The 20,099-nt window shown below is 36.8% G+C and overlaps 1 protein-coding gene across 3 annotated transcripts in view; it reads right to left on the bottom strand.

The window, feature by feature from the left end:
• TBC1D30 (TBC1 domain family member 30) overlaps window positions 1–19,306 on the bottom strand; it is a 120,181-nt gene extending 100,875 nt beyond the window's left edge. For 2 of the 3 annotated variants that reach the window (XM_031940890.1, XM_031940889.1), the window contains exons 1-2: window positions 18,374–18,985; window positions 179–343 (exon numbers count right to left, since the gene is read on the bottom strand). In XM_031940890.1, the coding sequence (XP_031796750.1) occupies window positions 179–343; window positions 18,374–18,854 (646 nt within the window). In that variant the 5' untranslated portion in view covers window positions 18,855–18,985. Of the gene's footprint in view, window positions 1–178; window positions 344–18,373 lie in introns of all 3 variants that reach the window. The other variant, XM_031940891.1, reaches the window with a different exon arrangement.
• Between the last annotated feature and the right edge of the window lie 793 nt (window positions 19,307–20,099).

A 20,099-nucleotide genomic window follows, 5' to 3' on the forward strand; every position in this document is an offset into this window, starting at 1 on the left:
TGGAAACATGATTAATATGGATCACAAAGAGATCCTGGAATGTGACAATACTGGTGTTCAAAAGTATTATTTCTCAAGTGACCAGCTTCCATGGAAAGCCCCGGCCCCAGCACCCATGTTATCCTATTCCCCTAAGGTTAGACAGCAGGAGATGCTTCAGAGGCTCAATAGTACTTACTCCTCTTCTGGGATACAGCCTGCAAGCATGCCGTCACAATGTCACAATTCTGCTGCACTTTGTGCAGAAGCCGATCTTTTTGCTTCAGTTGTCGAAGCAACTTTGCCGACTGGAGAGCAATGCTGTAAGTCAGTTCTCGAAGGGTTGCCTTCAGTTCACCAATATCTGTTATCAGGACAAATGGACACATAAATGTGATCTCCACCTGCAGAATGGTTTCTAGCTCATAGATTCTTAAACTGAAGGCTATGAACTTGTTTTTTAAAATATATAATTTTAAATAAACATATAATTTATATATCTTCTAATGAATAATTAAATTACTTATAATTTTCTAATATATTTCTGATTGTATATTTACATGTTTTATATAGTTGTAATTTTATAATGTAAATTTTAAACATAATTTGATAACTGAATTTCAGTATGATTAACTTCCCTTATAGATCTGTCTCTTAAGATTTTAAAAACATAATTCTGAGAAGAGCCCCCAATGTCATCAGATTGTCAAAGATGTCCAAGATTCAAAAAATATTAAGAACTCCTAATCTATAGATTAATTAAAATTATTTGGTTCTAGTCACCCAAGATTATATGGATCTACTCAATCACATACATCCTTCTCTATACACTACCAAAGCATTTATGTACTTTTACTGAACTTTCACATTACCATTCATGTTAGCTCTATCTCCCCTGCTACCAATAACAATAATTTTCAGTATCTGTATAAGGCCTTAAAGTTTGCAAAGCATTTTACAACTATTCTTTCAGCTGATCCCTACAACAACCCTGGGAGATAGATGCTATTATTATTATCCCTATTATATGAAGAAATTGAGACAGTTAAATGACTTGCCCAGAATACTACAGTTGATAGGTATCTGAGACTGGATTTCAATTCAGGTCTTAGTCATTCAACAAGCACCTACTTTGTGCCAAGTACTATGCTAAATGCTGGAATATGAGCCCAAAGAGAATAAAAAGAGTATTGCTTCTGGAGAAAGAGGCTTTAGGTTCCAATCTCACCTTAAATACTCTTCTATTTACCAGTGGAACCTTAGGAAAGCCATTTAATTTCCCTTAGTCTCAGTGTCTCTTTAGCTCAAGATCTGTGATCTCCTCATATAACTAATGGGGACCATACCAGTTTTTGTTTTGTTTTTGTTTTGTTTTGGGGTTTTTGTATACTTCACAGTGATTTCTGTTTTCAGTTCAGTCCTATGATTCCATTGGTGAGGATTATTCCTGATATGGAAATTCCTTCCTTCACTAAAGATCAGCAGTCTCATAACTTAAGTAATAGAATGTTGCTAGAGACAGTAAGTTCCTTGTGGTCACAGAGGCGTACATGTCAGATGCAGAATTTGAACTCGATTCTCCTTAATTACAAGGCCATTAAGCTACATTATCCACTATGCCACACTGTATTTCACCTTACACATAGTAGATTCTCAAAAAATATTTCTTGAATTGAAGTGAATTGAATTAAATCATAATATCCTAACAGCATAAGTAATCAGACATTCATCCTCTAATTTCTTTTTTTCTATAAATTGTTTTGGGAACTAATCAAACAGATACTAAATATCTAGGCTATTAACTCCAAAAAATGCTATTGTTACACTAGCACCTATATTTAAGCTTGCCTGCACATCATATACACAATTTTAATCATGAAAGTACTTCAAAGTAAGTTTATAAACTAGGATCACTTCTGACTTAATAACAGGGGACTTCTGGGAGCCCAGATGGTCGGATTAGGAGTAAACTGCTGCAACTCTTCCATATTCACCGCCAAACAAATCCCTAAAACTCTTTAAAACAAATCTTACAACAGCAGAGCTAACAAAAAGAAAGGGAGAAACAATCTTTGAACCCAAGAAACTTGGAAGATTGTAGGGAATTCTAGATAAGAATTCCAGTGAGTCTCAGGCATGCCTTTGTGTAAATTTATTTGCTGAGAATTTTGAAATGCTTTCCTAGCCATCTAATAAGTCTCAAGAGGCACTGGAAGGACTGGCCATCTTCCTGGTACCTTGATTAATGAACATCCTTATTGGTAGGACTGTGTTTGCTCTGGAAACCTGGCCAGTTCCTAGAGTAAAGGAATAAATAAATATTATCTTAATGAGCTTCTTGTGATGTAACATTCCTGTGCTGAGGAAAGGGAGGAAAGGGCTGTTCCATCTCAAGGGTCAAGTATCAAATGAGAATATTTGGCACAATGCTTTCTTTGTTCTCAGACTATAAAAACCCCTTAGTGAAAAGAGACTTTGAGAACAAAGTTAGGAAGATTGGTATCACTTGCTTGTAAAGGGCAGGAACTATGTATGATTGATTAAATGCTACAACAAGGTGTTAACTCAGTGGAATGATGATAAAACAACTTGCTAGAGAAAATATTAATGAAGTTTGTAGAAGAATTATACTAGGACTACACAAGGATGCTTCTTTAGAGGAGTTCATAAGATGCTGTGCCATAGTGGGCACAAATGCCTTTTATACTCAGGCTATGATGCAGAACATGGGAAGACAGGGTCCCTCTTGGCAAGGGACTCCCAGAGAGACTTGTCAGTGCTTTCAATGTGGTCAAGTAGAGCATCTGAAAGCTCAATATTAAGAGCACAGAGACAGAGTGAGAGGATAGGATGAGAGACCAAGACCCAGAAGAACCCCATGTCCAAAATGCAACAGAGGTTGCCATTGGGCCTCAGACTGTAGACTGACCCAGGGAAATGAGAGGCGGGGCCCAGCTCCAAGATGTCTAACAAAAAACAGGTGGGACATGATGGCAGCCAATGCTACACTCAGAGAGTCTTTAGAAGTTCAGGACTCTGACATGATCAATCAGCAAAGAAGCAGATAGAAGAAAGGGATTACAACAAAAAATAATCTGACCAAAGAAAGTTTTTGTGGTAACAGGGAAGATCAAGACACAAACTCAGAAAAGGACAACAGTGTCAAAACACCTGGGAGCAAATCCCCAAAGAAAAATAGCAAGTTGTCTCAAGCCCAAAAAGAACTCAGTTTTTTTTACCTTTTTCTTTTCTTTTAAATTTGAGCTTGGCTCTGGGACACTGTCTCAGTCGCGTTGTGCCAGAGATTGCAAGGCTTGTCTGATTACCTGATGCTGCACTGAATATTACCTTGAGGCCCATGGGGGCCTGGTATCTAGTACTGGCCTGGACTGGGGGTGTGTCTGGTGCTTTTGTAGGCCTTAGGGGTCTGACAGGTTATCTGTTGCTAATTTGGGAACCTAATAGGAGTGTCTAGTAAGTGCTGAAACCAGTGGGATGTTTCCCTGGGAGTACACTGAACATGTGGAAGTCTGGCAGCTGGAGGTTGCCTGTTTGCCTTGAGGGAGTACAATGGGTGCAAAAGGGAGGGAGAGGTATAATGAGCTAAATTATTTCACATGAAGACCTATTACTAGGAAGAGGAAGATAGAAGGGTGAGTGACGGGCATTACTTGAACCTTACTCTTATCATTATTGGCTCAAAGAGGAAACAATACATTCAATCAGTTGAATATAGAAATCTATCTTATCCATCAGGGAAATAGAAGGGGGGAGATTAACTAAAGGAGTAGAAGGTTAGAGGGAGACTGACAGAAGAAAAAGCAGATAGGGAGAAGTAGTAGAAGCTAAATACTGATGAAGAGGAAAAGGGTGAACGAAAAGAAAAGACAAATAGGAGGAAAGATAGAATGGCGGAAAATACACAGAAAGGAATCATAACTGTGAATGGGAATGATATGAACTCTCTCCTAAAACAGAAACAGAGTGAATCAAAAAACAAAATCTTACAATGTGTTGTTTACAAAAAACATTTTTGAGCAAAGGAACAAAGAGAGTAATAGTAAGGGAGTAGAGCAAAATCAATCATGATTCTGCTAAAGTTTAAAAAAAAAAAAAAAAAAGCAGGGTTAGCAATCCTGATCTTAAAGTTAAAAAAAAAAAAAAAAAAAGGAAGGAAGGAAAGTATATCTTACTAAAAAGATACTGTAGACAATGAAAGGACCATAGACATTCAATATTAAACTTATATGCACCAAATAAAAGAGCGTCCAAATTCTTAAAGAAGTTAAGTGAGTCATCAGAAGAAATATCAAAACTATACTACTGGGAAACTTTAAATGTCCCTCTCAGAACTTGATGAATCCAACCAAACAGTAACCAAGAAAGAAATTAAGGAAGTAAACAGAACATTAGAAAAGCTAGATACAGCAGACCTTTGGAGAAAACTGAATGGCTCAACAACATATGGCACCTACACAAAAACTAAGCATGTGTTAGGGCATAAAACTTCAAAATTAAATGTAAAATGAACTGATGCTAAGTGAAATGAGCAGAACCAGGAGATCATTATACACTTCAACAACAATACTATATGAGGATCAATTCTGATGGAAGTGGCTATCTTCAACAATGAGAGGATCCAAATCAGTTCCAATTAATCAGTAATGAATAGAATCAGCTACAGTCAGCAAAAGAACACTGGGAAATGAATGTAGACCACAACATAGCATTTCCACTCTTTCTGTTATTGTTTGCTTGCATTTTTGTTTTTCTTCTCAGGTTATTTTTACCTTCTTTCTAAATTCGATTTTTCTTGTGCAGCAAGATAACTGTATAAATATGTATACACATATTGTATTTAACATATACTTTAACATATTTAACATGTATGGGACTACCTGCCATCTAGGGGAGAGGGTGGAGGGAAGGAGGGGAAAAGTTGGAACAGAAGTTTTTGCAAGGGCCAATGTTGAAAATTATCCATGCATATGTTTTGTCAATAAAAAGCTATAATAAAAGAAAAAAATAAATGTAGAAAGGCAGAAATATTAAATATATTTTTGGATCATAATGCAATAAAAATTACATTCAACAAAGGATAGTGAAAAGATAGATTAAAAATTAATTGGAAACTAAATAATCTAATCCTAAAGAATAAGTGAATCAAAGAACCAATAAAATTCATCTGGAAAAACAAATCGTCAAGAATATTAAGGAAATTAATGGAAAAATACAAAGGAAGGTAGCCTGGCAATACCAAATCTCAACTATATTATAAAGCATAATCATTAAAACCATTCAATACTAACTAAGAAATAGAGTAGTGAATCAATGAAATAAACTGTGGATACAAGACACAATAGTCAATGACAATAGCAATGCAGTATTTACTTAACCCAAAGATTTAGGATAAGAACTCACTATTTGACAAAAATTTCTGGGAAAACTGGAAAACAGTAAAATATAAACTAGGTCAATATGTCACACCATATACCAACATAAGGTCAAAAAGGGTACATTAACTTAGACATAAAAGAGTGACACCATAAGCAAATTAGAAAAGCAAGGAATACTCTACCTATCAGATCTATGGGGGAAAGAAAAATTTATGACCAAACAAGAAATAGAGAGCATTATGAAATGTAAAACCACCAGTTTTGATTATATTAAAATAAAAAGCTTTTATACAAACAAAACCAATGCCACCAATATTAGAAGGAAAGCAGAAAGCTGGGAAACAACCTTTACAGCATCTCTGATAAAAGACTCATTTCTCAAATATTTATGGAGAACTGAGTCAACTTTGAAGAATACAAGTCATTCCCCAATTGATAAATAGCCAAAAGATATAAACAGGCAATTTTCAGATGAAGAAATCAAAGCTATCTATAGACATATGAGAAGTATTCAATATCATTTTTGAGTAAAGAAATGCAAATTAAAACAATTGTGAGGTAACATTTCACACCTATCAAATTGGATAATGTGACAAAAGAGGAAAATGACAAATGTTAGAGAAGATGTGGGAAAATTCAGACACTAATGCATTTTTGGGAGAGTTGTGAATTGATCCAAAAATTCTAGAGAGCAATTTGGAACTATGCCCAAAAGGGCAAATTGCATATTCTTTGATCCAGCAATACTACAACTAGTCATGTATCCCAAATAAATCATTTTTAAAAGGGGAGAAGGGAGAAAAGGGGGAAGAACCTACATGTGCAAAAATATTTAAAGCAGTCCTTTTCGCAATGACAAAATATTGGACACTGAGGATATGCCCATCAATTGAAGAATGGTTTAACAAGCTATGGTATATGAATGTAATAAAGTGGTATTGTACAATAAGAAATGGTGAATGGGCAACATTTTCTCTGGTGGATCCACTGTAGTTTTCTTAGATCATTGTATTTCTGAGAAGAGCTGTCATTCATAATTGATCATCACACAATGCTGCTGATACTATGTACAATGTTTTCCTGTTTCTGCTCATTTCACTTTGCATCAGTTTGTATAGTCTTGCCAGGTTTTTATGAAATCTTCCTGTTCATCATTTCAGACAAGGGAAAATAAGGGAGAAAAATTTGGAATTCAAAATCTTACAAAGATGAATGCTAAAAATTGTCTTGACGTAATTGGGAAAAATTCTATTAAAATAATAATAACTAACATTCCTATAATATTTTACAAATTGCTTTATACTTTCTCATTTGATAAATATTATTTTGGTGATAAGCCCCCAAATCTATCACTTTTTAACCCATAAATACATATAAAAAGGCCCCCTATTCATCTACTTTTTTTTACCACACAAACATAAAAGACATGCTTTTTTAAACATGTACATGAATGTAACAATACTGATTCCGGCCACTATGAAAATTAAAAACTTTAGGCAAACAAGCAATTTCTTGACCTTCAAATATTGTAGGTTAATATATTTTATATTTGCAAAAAACGATAAAGGATGCACCAACATTGCTGGAATCTTTAATTTATCAAAAGCAACTCCACTAATTTATTGAAAGGCTCCAGAGAGACAATATAACACAATAGGAATACTAATAAGCAATTCTCCACTGTTGTTTTAAAAACAAGCTTAATGTTTTCACTAGCTGTTGAGAAAATGACTTAGATATTCTAGGATGTAAAGTTTTTTGCTCTCCTTGGCAATAGTTAGCTTCATTTGGAAGATTTTTGTCCATCTGAACAGCATACTAAAAAGTGAAGACATCATCTTACTGACAAAGGACCCTAGAATCAAAGTTATGATTCTTCCAGTAGCAATATACAACTGTAAGAAATGACTATAAAGAAAGCTGAGCCCTATAGAAGCTTTCAAACTGTCGTGCTGGAGAAGACTTATGAGAATCTCTTAGCAAAGTGATCAAGTCAGTCAATCATTTGTCAATTGATGTATGGCTCTTATTTTTTTCAAATTTGACTCAGTTCCCTATAAGATGTTTAAGAAATGAGGTCTTATCAGAGAAATGTGCTTCAAAATTTTAACTAAAAAGGATTTAAGGAGAATAGAAATGCTCAAAGGAAAGCAAAATAATATGAATAAAAAGTTAAAGGTTCTGTTTAACCTATATCAGATTGCTTGCAGTCTTGGCAGGGTCGGGGGGGGGGGGGGGGTGGAGAGAAAAGAGAAAGAAGAAGAAAATTTTGAAACACAAAGGTGAATGTTGAAAACTATCTTTGCATGTATTTGGGGGAAAAAATACTACTAAAATAAAATAGATTAAATGTTCCCATGAAAAGGGGAATGCTAAAGAATGCCTTAAAATCTCATTACTATATTAACTCTTTGCCAAGTGAATGAAATTCAAACTCCTTCAGCCAGCTACTCAAGATACCTATAATCAGGTACCTTCCTCCCTTTCCAAATTCACACTATTCCATTTTAAAGACAGAACCATACCAAGTCAAAAGGCTCTTTCCACCCTCCCAAGATCTTATTTCATACTTTGGACTTCTCTGATTTTTTTAATCATGATTTGTAAGGCATATAGGATATTGGGGGAAGAGAGCAAACCATTGAGTTTATTAGTATAAGGAATTCCCGATGTGGAAATAGCCTCCAGAAGAGGTTAAATGACTTATCCATGATTATTCAGTTATCAGAAGCAAGACAGGAAGCTAGGTCTTTGTGACTTTGAGGCTGTTATACTAGGCAGCCTCTCTCTCCCCCAGCATTATTTTTGTTTATGTGTTGAAGCCTTCCCACTACTGAATATCTCCAATTTATTTTGGTCATAGCTTGTTTGCACATAATTTTTTCATATTGTCTCCCCTAACAGACTAATAACTCCATGAGAGCAAAAAACTGTGTTTTACCTTTCTTTGTATCCCTTAGTACTTATGCAAAGCACATAATAGGTGCTTCATAAATGATTATTAACTACTAGATTGTAAGAATTATGAATATAGGGATAAATATTTATTATTGTTGCACCTCCTCCAGTAGCTCTCAATTCAAGAAAAAGTTTTTAAGCTCCTATTAGGTTTCAAGGCATACTGGATATATAAAGACAAAATTAAAAACAGCCTTGGCCTTTAAGAAGATCCTGTTCCTGTTAAAATAGAAAAGTAAATATAAAATGATCTGAGGAGTAAGAAAGTACAAACTAGGGAGATAAGGAAAAGCAGTGGCACTCAAGTTAAACGTTGAAAAAAAAAAAAGAAGAAAGATTTTAAGAGGCAAAGGTAAGAAAGGAGTACTATGAACATAGTAGGCATTTAATAAAAATTGCATTGAATGAATTACAGGTATGGTGGGGGAGTAGTCTGGGCAAAGGCATAGTAGCTTTGCACAAAGTAAGTGTTTAAGAAATGGATGTTGAATGACTGTAAAAGTGGGCTTAAATGATGATAAGCAAGGATTCAGTAAAACTTAAGGAAAAAATTTTGTTTTACTTTTATTGTAAGAGTTTTTACTAGAAAATTTGTAATATTCTCTCTAAAATTTAATGTTCTCTGTTGAAATTTTCTTAGGGTTTCTGGAGGCAGCCTTCATTTCAGTTCAGTAATCACCACAGTATAGCCAGGTGTTAAAGTCCAAATCCTTTATTATCTCTTTCCAAGTCTTGTCTCCTTTCCTGGGGTCCAGTTAGCTTTCTGAGTCCAGATCCTTTATTACCTCCTTCCTGAGGCTGGGCAGCTTTTTTGGAGAGCCTTTCTGTCTGGCCTTGGTCTTAGTGGGGGAAGTGCAGGAGTCCAGGCCAGCCAGGAAGATTGAAGATCAAATTGAATTTCTCCCCTTGGTTCTGAGAGCTTAAGCTCCTGCCTGCCTTCTCTGGCTTCTGAATCTCCCTGTTTCTGAATCTCCCTGGCTGAGGCTTCTAGTTTATAAGCTCTACACTGAGTACAAACCAATCATTATATCACTAGGAAACCATTATTTATTGTAAGATTAAATCAATGCTGAACTAGATTTAACCATTGTCTCCTCAATTCCAATTTTCAAGTTCTGGCCCATAACATCTCCTTGTAGCATTAAATCAATCATACTGAACCATGCTAAATTAAATAACTATTGTCTCTATCAATTCCACTAACTTAATACCTTGTAAGAATCCTTTGTTTCAAGTTCAGAGTTTGGGCCCATACCATCTCCCATTTTCTTTTGTTTTAGGACATAGGTGGTCATGACCTCCCTGACTTCTCAAGGAGGTGAGAACCCCAAAAAGGAGGTGATCACGCCTTCCCTGACTGCTCAAAAAAGGGATGAAAACACCATAAAAGGAGGTAATCACGCCCTCCCTGACATCTCAGGAAAGGAGATGAAAACACCAAAGGAAATGGGAAATCAAATAAGATTAGCGGGTTTCTGAAGGGTCTCACTCTTAAAACAGGTATACATAAACCCATCGATATGGGATGTATTATATATGATTACATAAATTACATAAGTACATAGCAATATAACATAGCAATATAATGTGGCAATAACATAAATCAACATAAGGAATTATACATGTCCATAAGTCCTAGAAATAGTCCAAAAGGAATCTATTGTCCATTACTTCATGTGCCAGGAATCTAATAACTGAAGTCCTTTTTGAAGTTTGAAGTCCTGCAATAGTCTTATCAACAATTTTTCATCTCAGGGAATCCAATGATTCCTGCTGGTTTTAAAGTTCTTTAACAGTCTCATTATCAGCCATGCTTTTTCAGTGTCAGATGTTTTTTAGGTTTTCTCCTTTGTTTTGAGGTTTTTCTCTTTTTTTCTGTCTCTCCAATAGACAAGGCTCGTTGGCACCCATCTGACTCCTTCTCCATCTGTAGAAATACAAGCAAACCCTCTTCCCCAAGTAGTTAACCAATCTGATCCCTTCCATTCACCACTTTCTGGATCTCTCCAGATTATCTAAAGCTAGTGGGGCTGCTCACACTGGACACTGCCCTTCTGTTGGGTTATAAAATCTGTCTGCCAGAGCCAGTGCATATTTATCAAAAATTTAAAAATTAATGATATAAAGATCTAAATTTAGAAGTTCTCTAGGGTTACCTGTAGCTCCCCCTTTCTTTTGTTTTTGGAGGTGTGTCTTAATGTCTCTGTAGAACAACCTATGAGGAGAGGTCAGTTATTCATTAGTAGAGTTTAAAAAAAAAAAATAAGGGATCAAGTAACAGCAATATTATATGATGGTCAACTGTGAATGACTTAGCTCTTCTCAGCAATACAATGATCCAAGACAATTCCAAAAGATTCATGGTAAAAAAAAATGCTATCTACCTCCAGAGAAAAAACTTATGGCATCTGAATGCAGATCAAAGCATACTATTTTCCACTTTCTGCACTTTTTCATGTATTTTTCCCCTATTGGGTCTGTGTCTTCTTTCACAACATAAATAATATGGTAATATGTTTTATATGATTGAATTTATATAACCTATATCAAAGTGTTTACTATCTCAAGGAGGGGAAAAGTGAAGGAGAGAGAAAGAAAATTTAGAACTCAAAGACAATTTTTAAGTGGATGTTAAAAACTGTCTTTACATAACTGGGGGGGGGAATATTTTTTTTAAATAAGGAATCAATTCTATTGAATGGTTATCACTTTCTTTTGCAGAAAAGAAGCAACCGGGAATTTGAAATAATATTATCATCTAGAATTAAGTCCAATGAATTCAATTGCTTAACAAATATTACTAATAATAATGGTGTTGGCAGTTTTTCCTAGTGGATAGAGAGCAGGTTCCATCAAAAGACATGGATTGAGTCTTGCCTCTGCCATATACTGGCTGGAAAAGTCACTAATCTGCTCCCCAGGAACAGTTTAAAGCTATATAAAATGCCTTGGTAAAGAAAGTTCCTTCTCAGGTACTCTCTATGAAATAAAAAATAATGTTAGTTTGAAAAAAAGAAAATTAAATAATTATGTAGTAAGTGGCACTTGTATTATTCCTTAAGGTTTACAAACCACTTTACTATAAATTAAACTATCTCACCAGAGTTCAACAAACAAAAAGATAGTTTCTCTAGACTTTCCCCATTTGTGAGATAAAGAAAATACAAATTGGAGAGATGAAATGTCTCAATACCTGTGTGATCTTGGTAAAAGCTTCCCTACACCATCATTCCTTCTTTAGTTAAAGGAGATATCAGGCTAGTTGACCTCTGAAGTCTCTCCCAACTCTTAATTATTTAGTCTAAGATTCTGTAACTTCTCCTAGATCACACAATAAGTATGGATTCAGATTCAGGTGTCCACCCCTCCCCTTCCTTCCAAGGACAGCAATAGTTTATCATCTCCTTTTCCAGTTCATTGTACTGATGAGTAAACTGAGGCAAACAGGATTAAGCGATTTGTTCAGGGTCACGCTGCTAGTAAGTGTTTGAAGCCAGATTTGAACTCAGGAAGATAAGTCTTGATGACTTCAGGTCCAGCACTCTACCAACTGAGCCATCTAGCTGCCCACAACTTAATTATTTGCCCACAAATTATAGTATATGAATGTAACAGAATATTATTTCAGCAAAAGAAATGACAAGAAATCTGGAAGACTTAGATGAATTGAAGCAGAGTGAGATGAATAGTGAAGAAAACAATTTTTATTGGAAATTGATATATCAGAAACTAGGCATTTACCCACACCTAACACCCTATACCAAGATAAATCAAAATGAGTTCATGATTTAGACATAGTAATATTATAAACAAATTAGAAGAACAAAGTATGGTTTACCTCTCATATCTATGGAGAAGGAATGAATTTATGGCCAAAGAAGAACTTGAAATCATTATTGAACAAAAAAAATGGATAATTTTTATTATATTAAGTTAAAATCTTTTTGTACAAACAGAACTAATGCAGACAAGATTAGAAGGGAAACAATAACTTGGGAAAACATTTTTACATTCAAAGGTTCAGATAAAGGCCTTATTTCTAAAATATATAGATAATTGACTCAAATTTATAATAATTCAAGTCAATTGATAAATGGTCAAAGGATATGAACAATTTTTCAGATGAAGAAATTAAGACCATTTCTAATCATATTGAAAAAGTGCTCTAAATCACTATTGATCAGAGAAATACAAATTAACACAACTCTGAGGTACCACTACACACTTCTCAGATCGGCTAAAATGACAAGAAAGGACAATGATGAATGTTGGAGGGGATGTGGGAAAACTGGAACACTAATACATTGTTGGTGCAGTTGTGAACTGATCCAACCATTCTGGAGAGCTTTGATTATCCTTTTATCCACCAGTGTTTCTACCGAGTTTATATCCCAAAGAGATCTTAAAGGAGGGAAAGGGATGTACATGCACAAAAATGTTTGGGACAGCCCTTTTTCACTGGAAAGTGAGTTGCTGCCCATCAGTTGGAGAATGGCTGAATTAGTTATGGTATATGAATATTATGGAATATTACTGTTCTTTAAGAAATGATCAGCAGGATGATTTTTAGAGAGGCCTGGGAAGACTTACATGAACTGATGCTAAGTGAAATGAGCAGAATCAGGAGATCATTATACATGGCAATAACAAGATTATATGATGATCAATTCTGATAGACATGGCTCTTTCCAACAATGAGATGATTCAGATCAGTTCCAATAATCTTATAATGAAGAGAGCCATCTACATCCAGAGAGAGGACTGTGGGAACTGAGCATGGACCACAACATAGCATTTTCACTCTTTCTGTTGTTTTTGTTTTCTTTCTCAATTTTTTTCCTTCTCGATCCAATTTTTCTTGTGCAGCAAAATAATTGTATAAATATGTATACATATACTGAATTTAACATATATTTTAACATATTTAACATGTGTTGGATTACCTGCCATCTAGGGGAGGATGTGGGGGAAGGAGGGAAAAATTTGGAACACAAGGATTTTCAAGCATTAATGTTGAAAATTTACCTATGCATATCTTTTGTAAATAAAAAGCTTTAATTTTAAAAAAAGAAAAAAAAAAACATTGTAAAGAAAAACAACTTTGAATGAAAGACCTTAGAATAACCAAACATGACTCCACAAGACTAAGAGGAAATATGCTGCCCACCTTTTGACAGAGGTATATCCAAGTCAAGGAGGTAAAAAAAGGACATCACTAAAGACCATTCCCAGGTTAGAGAAGGTAACTATATGTGGTTAAACATAAGTACTTTATAATGGGTCCTAGGTAGGGAAAATCCACAAATTAGGAGCATACTTATTCTGGTAAAAGTTATGCCTTATTCTGATAAAAGTTGTGCCTACCAGAACTATATGCCACCTGAAGAGGGAAAGTATGAGTCCCCAAGGGCAGCCAGGATCCAGGCAAATATGGGACAAGAAGAACCCCAAATAGGAAAATAAGGTCTTAGGAGTAGAAATCATTATAAGATTAGGGGGTAGGACAGGACTTAGGACACATAGTGACTCCTATCAAATGACACTGCTTCCACCTACCATTACTTTCTTTTAAGAACTTATATTTCTAGAAGCAAAGCATAGCAAAAGATAGGGAAACTAAGGTAAGATCTATTAAGACAACATAAAAATTGAAAAGAGCTCAAATGTGATTCCTCAGAAAGTTTACCCACTGGAACATGGAAAGTTCCCACTGGAACAATAGAGAAGGTATTATAGGCCACAACTGACTCAGGACAGTATGGCAGTTTAAATTTGAGACTACAATAAAACACTCACAGACTACTTTTAATAGTTAACAAAAACAGGGGAGAATTAATTAGCCATGTGGTTCAGTCATGTCCAATTCTACATGACCCCATTTGGGGTTTTCTTGGCAAAGATATTGGAATGGTTTGTCATTTCCTTTTCCAGCTCATTCTACAGATGAGAAGTTGAAGCAAACTGTGTTGATTACATACAATTTTTATCTTTATACATCTTGTTTGCTCATAGTTACTTACATTTTATCTCTTCCATTAAATTGTGAGTGCTCTAAGGGCAGAGATTTCTTTCTCTTTCTCTGTATCCCTAGAGCTTAGTCTAGTGCCTGGCACATAGAAAGTGCTTAATAAATGCTTGCTGACTTGTCTTGTTGAAAAGTTTTTGTAAAAACAAAATGCAATTAGAATTAACAGGGAAACAATTAATTGGGAGAAAAATCTTTAGCGCCAAACTGTCTGATATAGGTCTGATATCCAAGATATTTAAGGAACTGATTCAATTCCTCAACAAAAACCTGGAATCACAGAATCTGAGAGCTGGATATTTGGATAGGACCTCAACAACTGTTCTTTGTGCGATTTGCCCAAATCACAGACAAATAAATATCCAGACAAGTTCTGCTTCTGCTTGAAGACTTTCAAGGAAAAGGAATGCACCATCTCCTGAAGCAAATCAGTCTTACTCTGGACAATTCTAACATTAGGAAGTTTTTTCTGGGCATCAAGTCTAAAATGTCTTCCTTGCAACTTCTATCCCTTCATCTTTTCTCCTCAGGTTAAATATACCCAGTTTCCCCCAACTGGTCCTCATATGTCTTGAATTATAAGCATTTTGTTATCCTGTTTGACCTCCTTGAGATATTATCCACCTTATTTAAACCATGACCCAGAAATGACTACAATACTCCAGATGAAAGATAACAAGGAATTATCACTTCCCTGTTCTTGGAAACTCTGCCCCTCTTAATTCAACCCAAGTTTTTATTCATTTTTTGCTGCCACATCACAACTGCTGCTTGAGATTGAGATTGCAGTCCACTGAAACTTCCAGGTCTTTTTCAAAACAGCTCTTGTCTATCCCTGCCCTTCTCTATCTTATATTTGTGGAGTTGCTTTTTTCATACTCAAGTTAAAAACTTTGTTTTCCCTTTTGAATTTCATCTTTTTAGATTTGTGGAGTTGCTTTTTTCATATTCAAGTTAAAAACTTTATTTTTCCTATTGCATTTCATCTTTTTAGATCAAATCCAATATACTAACCTACCAAAATCCTTCTGAATCTTGTCAGTGTGTTAACTATACTTCCTAGAATTGTGTCAAGTGTAAATTTGATGAGAATGACAACTATGCCTTTGCTCAAGTCATTGATAAAAATGTTAGCATAGACCAAATGCAGATAAATGATCAAATAATATGAACAAGCAGTTTTCAAAAGATAAAATGCAAGTTATCAATAATTATAAGAAAAAAATATCTCAAATCACTAATAAGAGAAATGTAAATAAAAACAACTGAATTTCTACCTCATATTCACCAGATTGATCAAATGACAAGAAGAAAATATCAATTATTAGAGGAACTATGTGAAGAGAGCCATTATTTGTAGAGTGGTAAATTGGTTCAGCTTCCTAGAAAGCCATTTTTAACTGCGCCCCCAATTAAACTCTGCATGCCCTTTAATCCAGTAATAACACTATGACATATATACTCAAGAAGTCTATGTTAAGACCAATATTTACCAAAATTCCTCCTTCCCTCAATGATCCTCCATGAGCCAGGTTAAACTGAATGGTTGATTGGTATATTTTTTAAAAAATAAAATAAAATATATAGTAAAAGACCATGGAATATGGAATCTAAGACTCTCTACTTTTCACCACTACCTGTAAAACCTTAGGCAAAATTCAGTCCATGTATGTTTCAATTCCCTCATCTATAAAAGAAGGATACAGAGACTAGAAGACCTTTAAGTACCTTCCAGCTTGAAATTTCTGAAGTTATATACAATGTGACATGTCTTTAATTCTACTAGAGTGACTGACAGGAAACAAAGCTTTTAGATTAAACTATAGGTAATTCTATCCCTTGAGTAAAAAATGACTTTGAATAGATTTTTGCAAAAGACTAGCAGGTTTTAGAAGAAAAACTGTTAACAATGGTGTAGTTTATCTCTTTTTTAAAATCAATTTACCAAATCTCATTTTCCACTGAGTAATTAATACCAAAAATGTCCACAATAGGGAAAATGGCTTCCTCAAGAATAATAAAGGAATTCTGGATCATAACTTTTAATGCTGAATTTTGCTGGACTCTTAGGAAACCATTTCTTCATTGAACACTGTGAAAAAACGAAAATCATAAATTTGTTCAAATCCTCATATAAAATGAAATTGTGTATTTCTAGCTAACACTAATGCAGGGGGAGGTACAGGGAACCATTCATAACAATGAGTTGGGGGAGGGGGGGTAGGTCTTCACTAGGAAGCAGAGGAAACCAGAGTTGTTTACATAGATTTCCGAAAGCTAAAAGATTTATTCATTTCCTTTTAAATTTTTCTGGCATTAGTAAGTTTGATTTTGACAATGAAGACACAAGCAACCATTGTGTTCTCCTCTTTTCTGTCCTAGTGTAGTCAATTTAGCACAAGGACAGTAGTTGCAAGAAATGTGGTTGTTGCCTAGCAATCTGTTATCCACACCAAGCTTCATTTTATTACATGGGAGCTTGTTGTTCCTAGAAAGGAAAATATATATTTAATAACTGTGTTAAGTACAGAAAAGCCATGTCCTTTTGAACTGGTGAGAGAAACCTAAATGAGGACATCAGCACCCTTAGCATTGCTTTGATGATAACAAAAGAAACACTAGATTGGCCTCCCTCCCCTGGGAAAGCCAAGGATATTTTCCCAGTCCAAGTATTCTCAAATCTACTAACAAAAGGTGCCAATTAAATCCTGTAATATCTCAGTGGATGGACAAGCTGTCCCTCACTACTAGGAAAACAGTTACCTGAGGAGTCCCTTTAGAGGGGCTCTGAGCTCAGATAGAAATTAAATTCACAGACTCTGATCCTGAACAGCTATGACCAGTTAACACTGCCTCAATAAACACTAGTAAAAGCCAGAAAAAGAGATTGGGTGTTTGTTTAAGTTAAAGCTTCAGTAATCACACAGGCCTATAAAGCCACTCTTCTGCTGATGCATTCTATTTTTAACTTCAAAAAATCTCGAAGATAACAGGAGATGTGTATAATGGGCATGGTATTTCTTTGGGGGGGGGGGGAGAGAAGGGAGGGGGGAGATTTAGAACTGAAAATAAAAATAAAAAAAAAAAAAACATAAGTGAGCGACACAGCATGGAGTTAGTTGCTGGCTTTGGAGCCAAGATGACCAGTATTCAAATATTCCCTGGGGGACTCGGGGAAGTAGCTTAATTTTTTGTGTTCTAAACAACTAAGACTATCAGAGAAGGTTCTGACTTGCTTTCTCACCTGAGAGTTCCTTATATTCATGAAATCACAGATCCTACTCCCCATTCCCCCAAGTAAATGGTTCTTAACGTGAGATTTGTGAACTTGTTTGGGTTTTTAACTTTTTTAACTTGATTTTTAACTTTTTTTTTTTAACTTGATAACTGATATAATTGGAATCTTTGTAATCTTATGTATTTTACTTTTTTTATTTAAAAACAGTTCTGAGGAGTCCACGGGCTTCTCCAGACTATCAAGAGGATAATAATACACACAAAATCAAAAAATCCCTGTAAGTGATCAGCGGCTCAAGAAGATTTCACAAATTCCACGAAAAGGACAAAAGGGGTCAATTAGACGCAGACTTCGGCAGGCAGTTTTGGAAAAGCACGAGAAGCTGCTGTATAGTAATGAATGCACCTGTGCTCCGGGTCATATCAAAGAAATTATCTAGAGACATGTCTCCCTAATCCCACTAAAAGGAAGCACCTCATCGAAGACCTTGAAAGCAGGATATTTGTATTCCTGCCTAACTTAAACACTGCCCAGACCGGCCCCAACTAAAGTGGAAAAGTTTTGTTTAGTTTGCTTATTTGTAGTGCAGTTACTCAAGTTTTCACCCGGAGCTCAGAGAAGTCTAGGATAAGCAGGAAGGGAGAAGGAAAGACAAGGAGGGTTTGTTCAGTAGCGCATGATCACAGGCAGGGGCAAGGCGGCATGGGAGGTGGGACGGAGTCTCTCTCCCCAGATGACTGAAGCTCCGGCGCTATGCCCCGGGCAGCCCCGCCTCACCTTTCTGTCTCAGGTAGTGGAGTTGGTGCCTCTGGCTCTGCCTCTCCAGCAGCTCCTGCAGGACGCGGCCGCCCAGGAAGGCGTCGGAACCGCCCGAGGCCTCGGTGGAGCTGTCCACGCTATCCTGCCGTCCCGGACGCCCTCTGCCCCAGCTGCCCCCCACCCCATCGTCCTCCGGGCAGCTGTACAACTCGGTGAGCAGTCCGCTCACCAGGGATGCTGTGCGGCTCGGCCTCCCCCGCGGAGGCGGACACAGCTCAGGGTCCTCCTCCTCCCCCTCCGTGCTGTCCTTGTCCCCGCTACCTCTCCCCGCCCGTAGGGACGCCGCCCCCCCAGACGGAGGGTCCCGGAGGAGAGGTGAAGTTTTCTCCTCTTCTGCCTTTTCCTCATCCCGCGTCTTGCCCTGCTCCCACACGCTGGCCCAGCCGATCTCAATAGCCGAGAGCTCCGGGTCCTTGGGGTCTCGAGGAGAAGCCGTCATGTCCCCGGGGTGTCCGCGTCCCCCGTGTCCCCCGGGAGAGCTTGCTTCGGCGCCCACCTCGGCTCCGGCCCATGCAGCGTTCCGAGCTCCCGCCGGCCGGACAGTTCCGGGTCGCGCCAATGCCACATCCCCCGGCTGGGGGAGCTCTAAGAGGCCATTAGCTCGGGATCCCTGGAGTGACCGCCTCCCGGCCCGCAAGAGTCGCCGCCCTCCTGGGTCTGGGCGCAGGGGAACAGCGGGAGCTCTCCACGCCGCCGGCTTACCTGGCGCTGCACCTGCTCGGGCGAGGCAGGACTCGGGCGCGCAAAGGCTTTCCAATTGGCAGGACCGAGGAGAAACAGAACGTGGCAGGAACGGGATGGGGATAAAACTTAACACCGGGGCGGGATTGGAGACCAGGTGTAAGCCGCCTCCACCTTTACCAGACGCTTGATTTAAAGGGGAGACCGGTTCCAGGCAAAATGTAATACCGAGGAGGAATTAGTCAGCAAATAAAAGCTGACCCGGACCTCTCTTTTTCCCAAATACAATCCCAGATACTTCTCACCTTTCCACAAGGAAGAAAACAGGGCAGGAGCTGAAATTTCATTAAAGCTTCTCAGTCTGACAACTTTCCTAATATTTTAAAGATAACTAACTAGGACCAGAGGGCCACATTGTATCACTATAATGTTTCTTCTTTTCCAAACACGAAAGTTTTCTAAGATCTGTAGCATATATAATGTTAACATTTAGCTTTGCTTAAATTAAATAAACTAAAAACTGAAATTGGTATATTTTAACCCCCAAATTTGGCAGTGTAAATACTGTAGATTTCGATTCTTAATTTGCAAAAGAAAGTGATCCTTTCTTTAAATGTTGGTCTTGGAAAGCTCAGAATTTAAATTGACATCTGTACTTTAGTTTCCTTATACTTATCGAAAGGAAGTAATACGTATTCACCTCCTAAAGATCATCTTTCTTTTATTTGATTTTTAATATTAGCTTTTTATTTTCAAAATACATTTAAAATAGTTTTCAATATTCACCCTTGCAAAATCTTGTGTTCCAAATTTTTCTCCCTTCCCCCACCCCACCTCCCCTAGACAGCAAGTAATCCAATATAGGTTAAACATGTGCAGTTCTTCTAAACATAATTCCACATTTATCAGTACAAGAAAAATGAGATCATCCTTCTTGTAAGAAAAACAACCACTACCCAGAAACAAAAACATTGAACAGTATTTCTCTGTTCTTAACATTATC

Source organism: Sarcophilus harrisii, chromosome 5 (assembly GCF_902635505.1).
Source record: "Sarcophilus harrisii chromosome 5, mSarHar1.11, whole genome shotgun sequence".
Taxonomy (NCBI): Eukaryota; Metazoa; Chordata; class Mammalia; order Dasyuromorphia; family Dasyuridae; genus Sarcophilus; species Sarcophilus harrisii.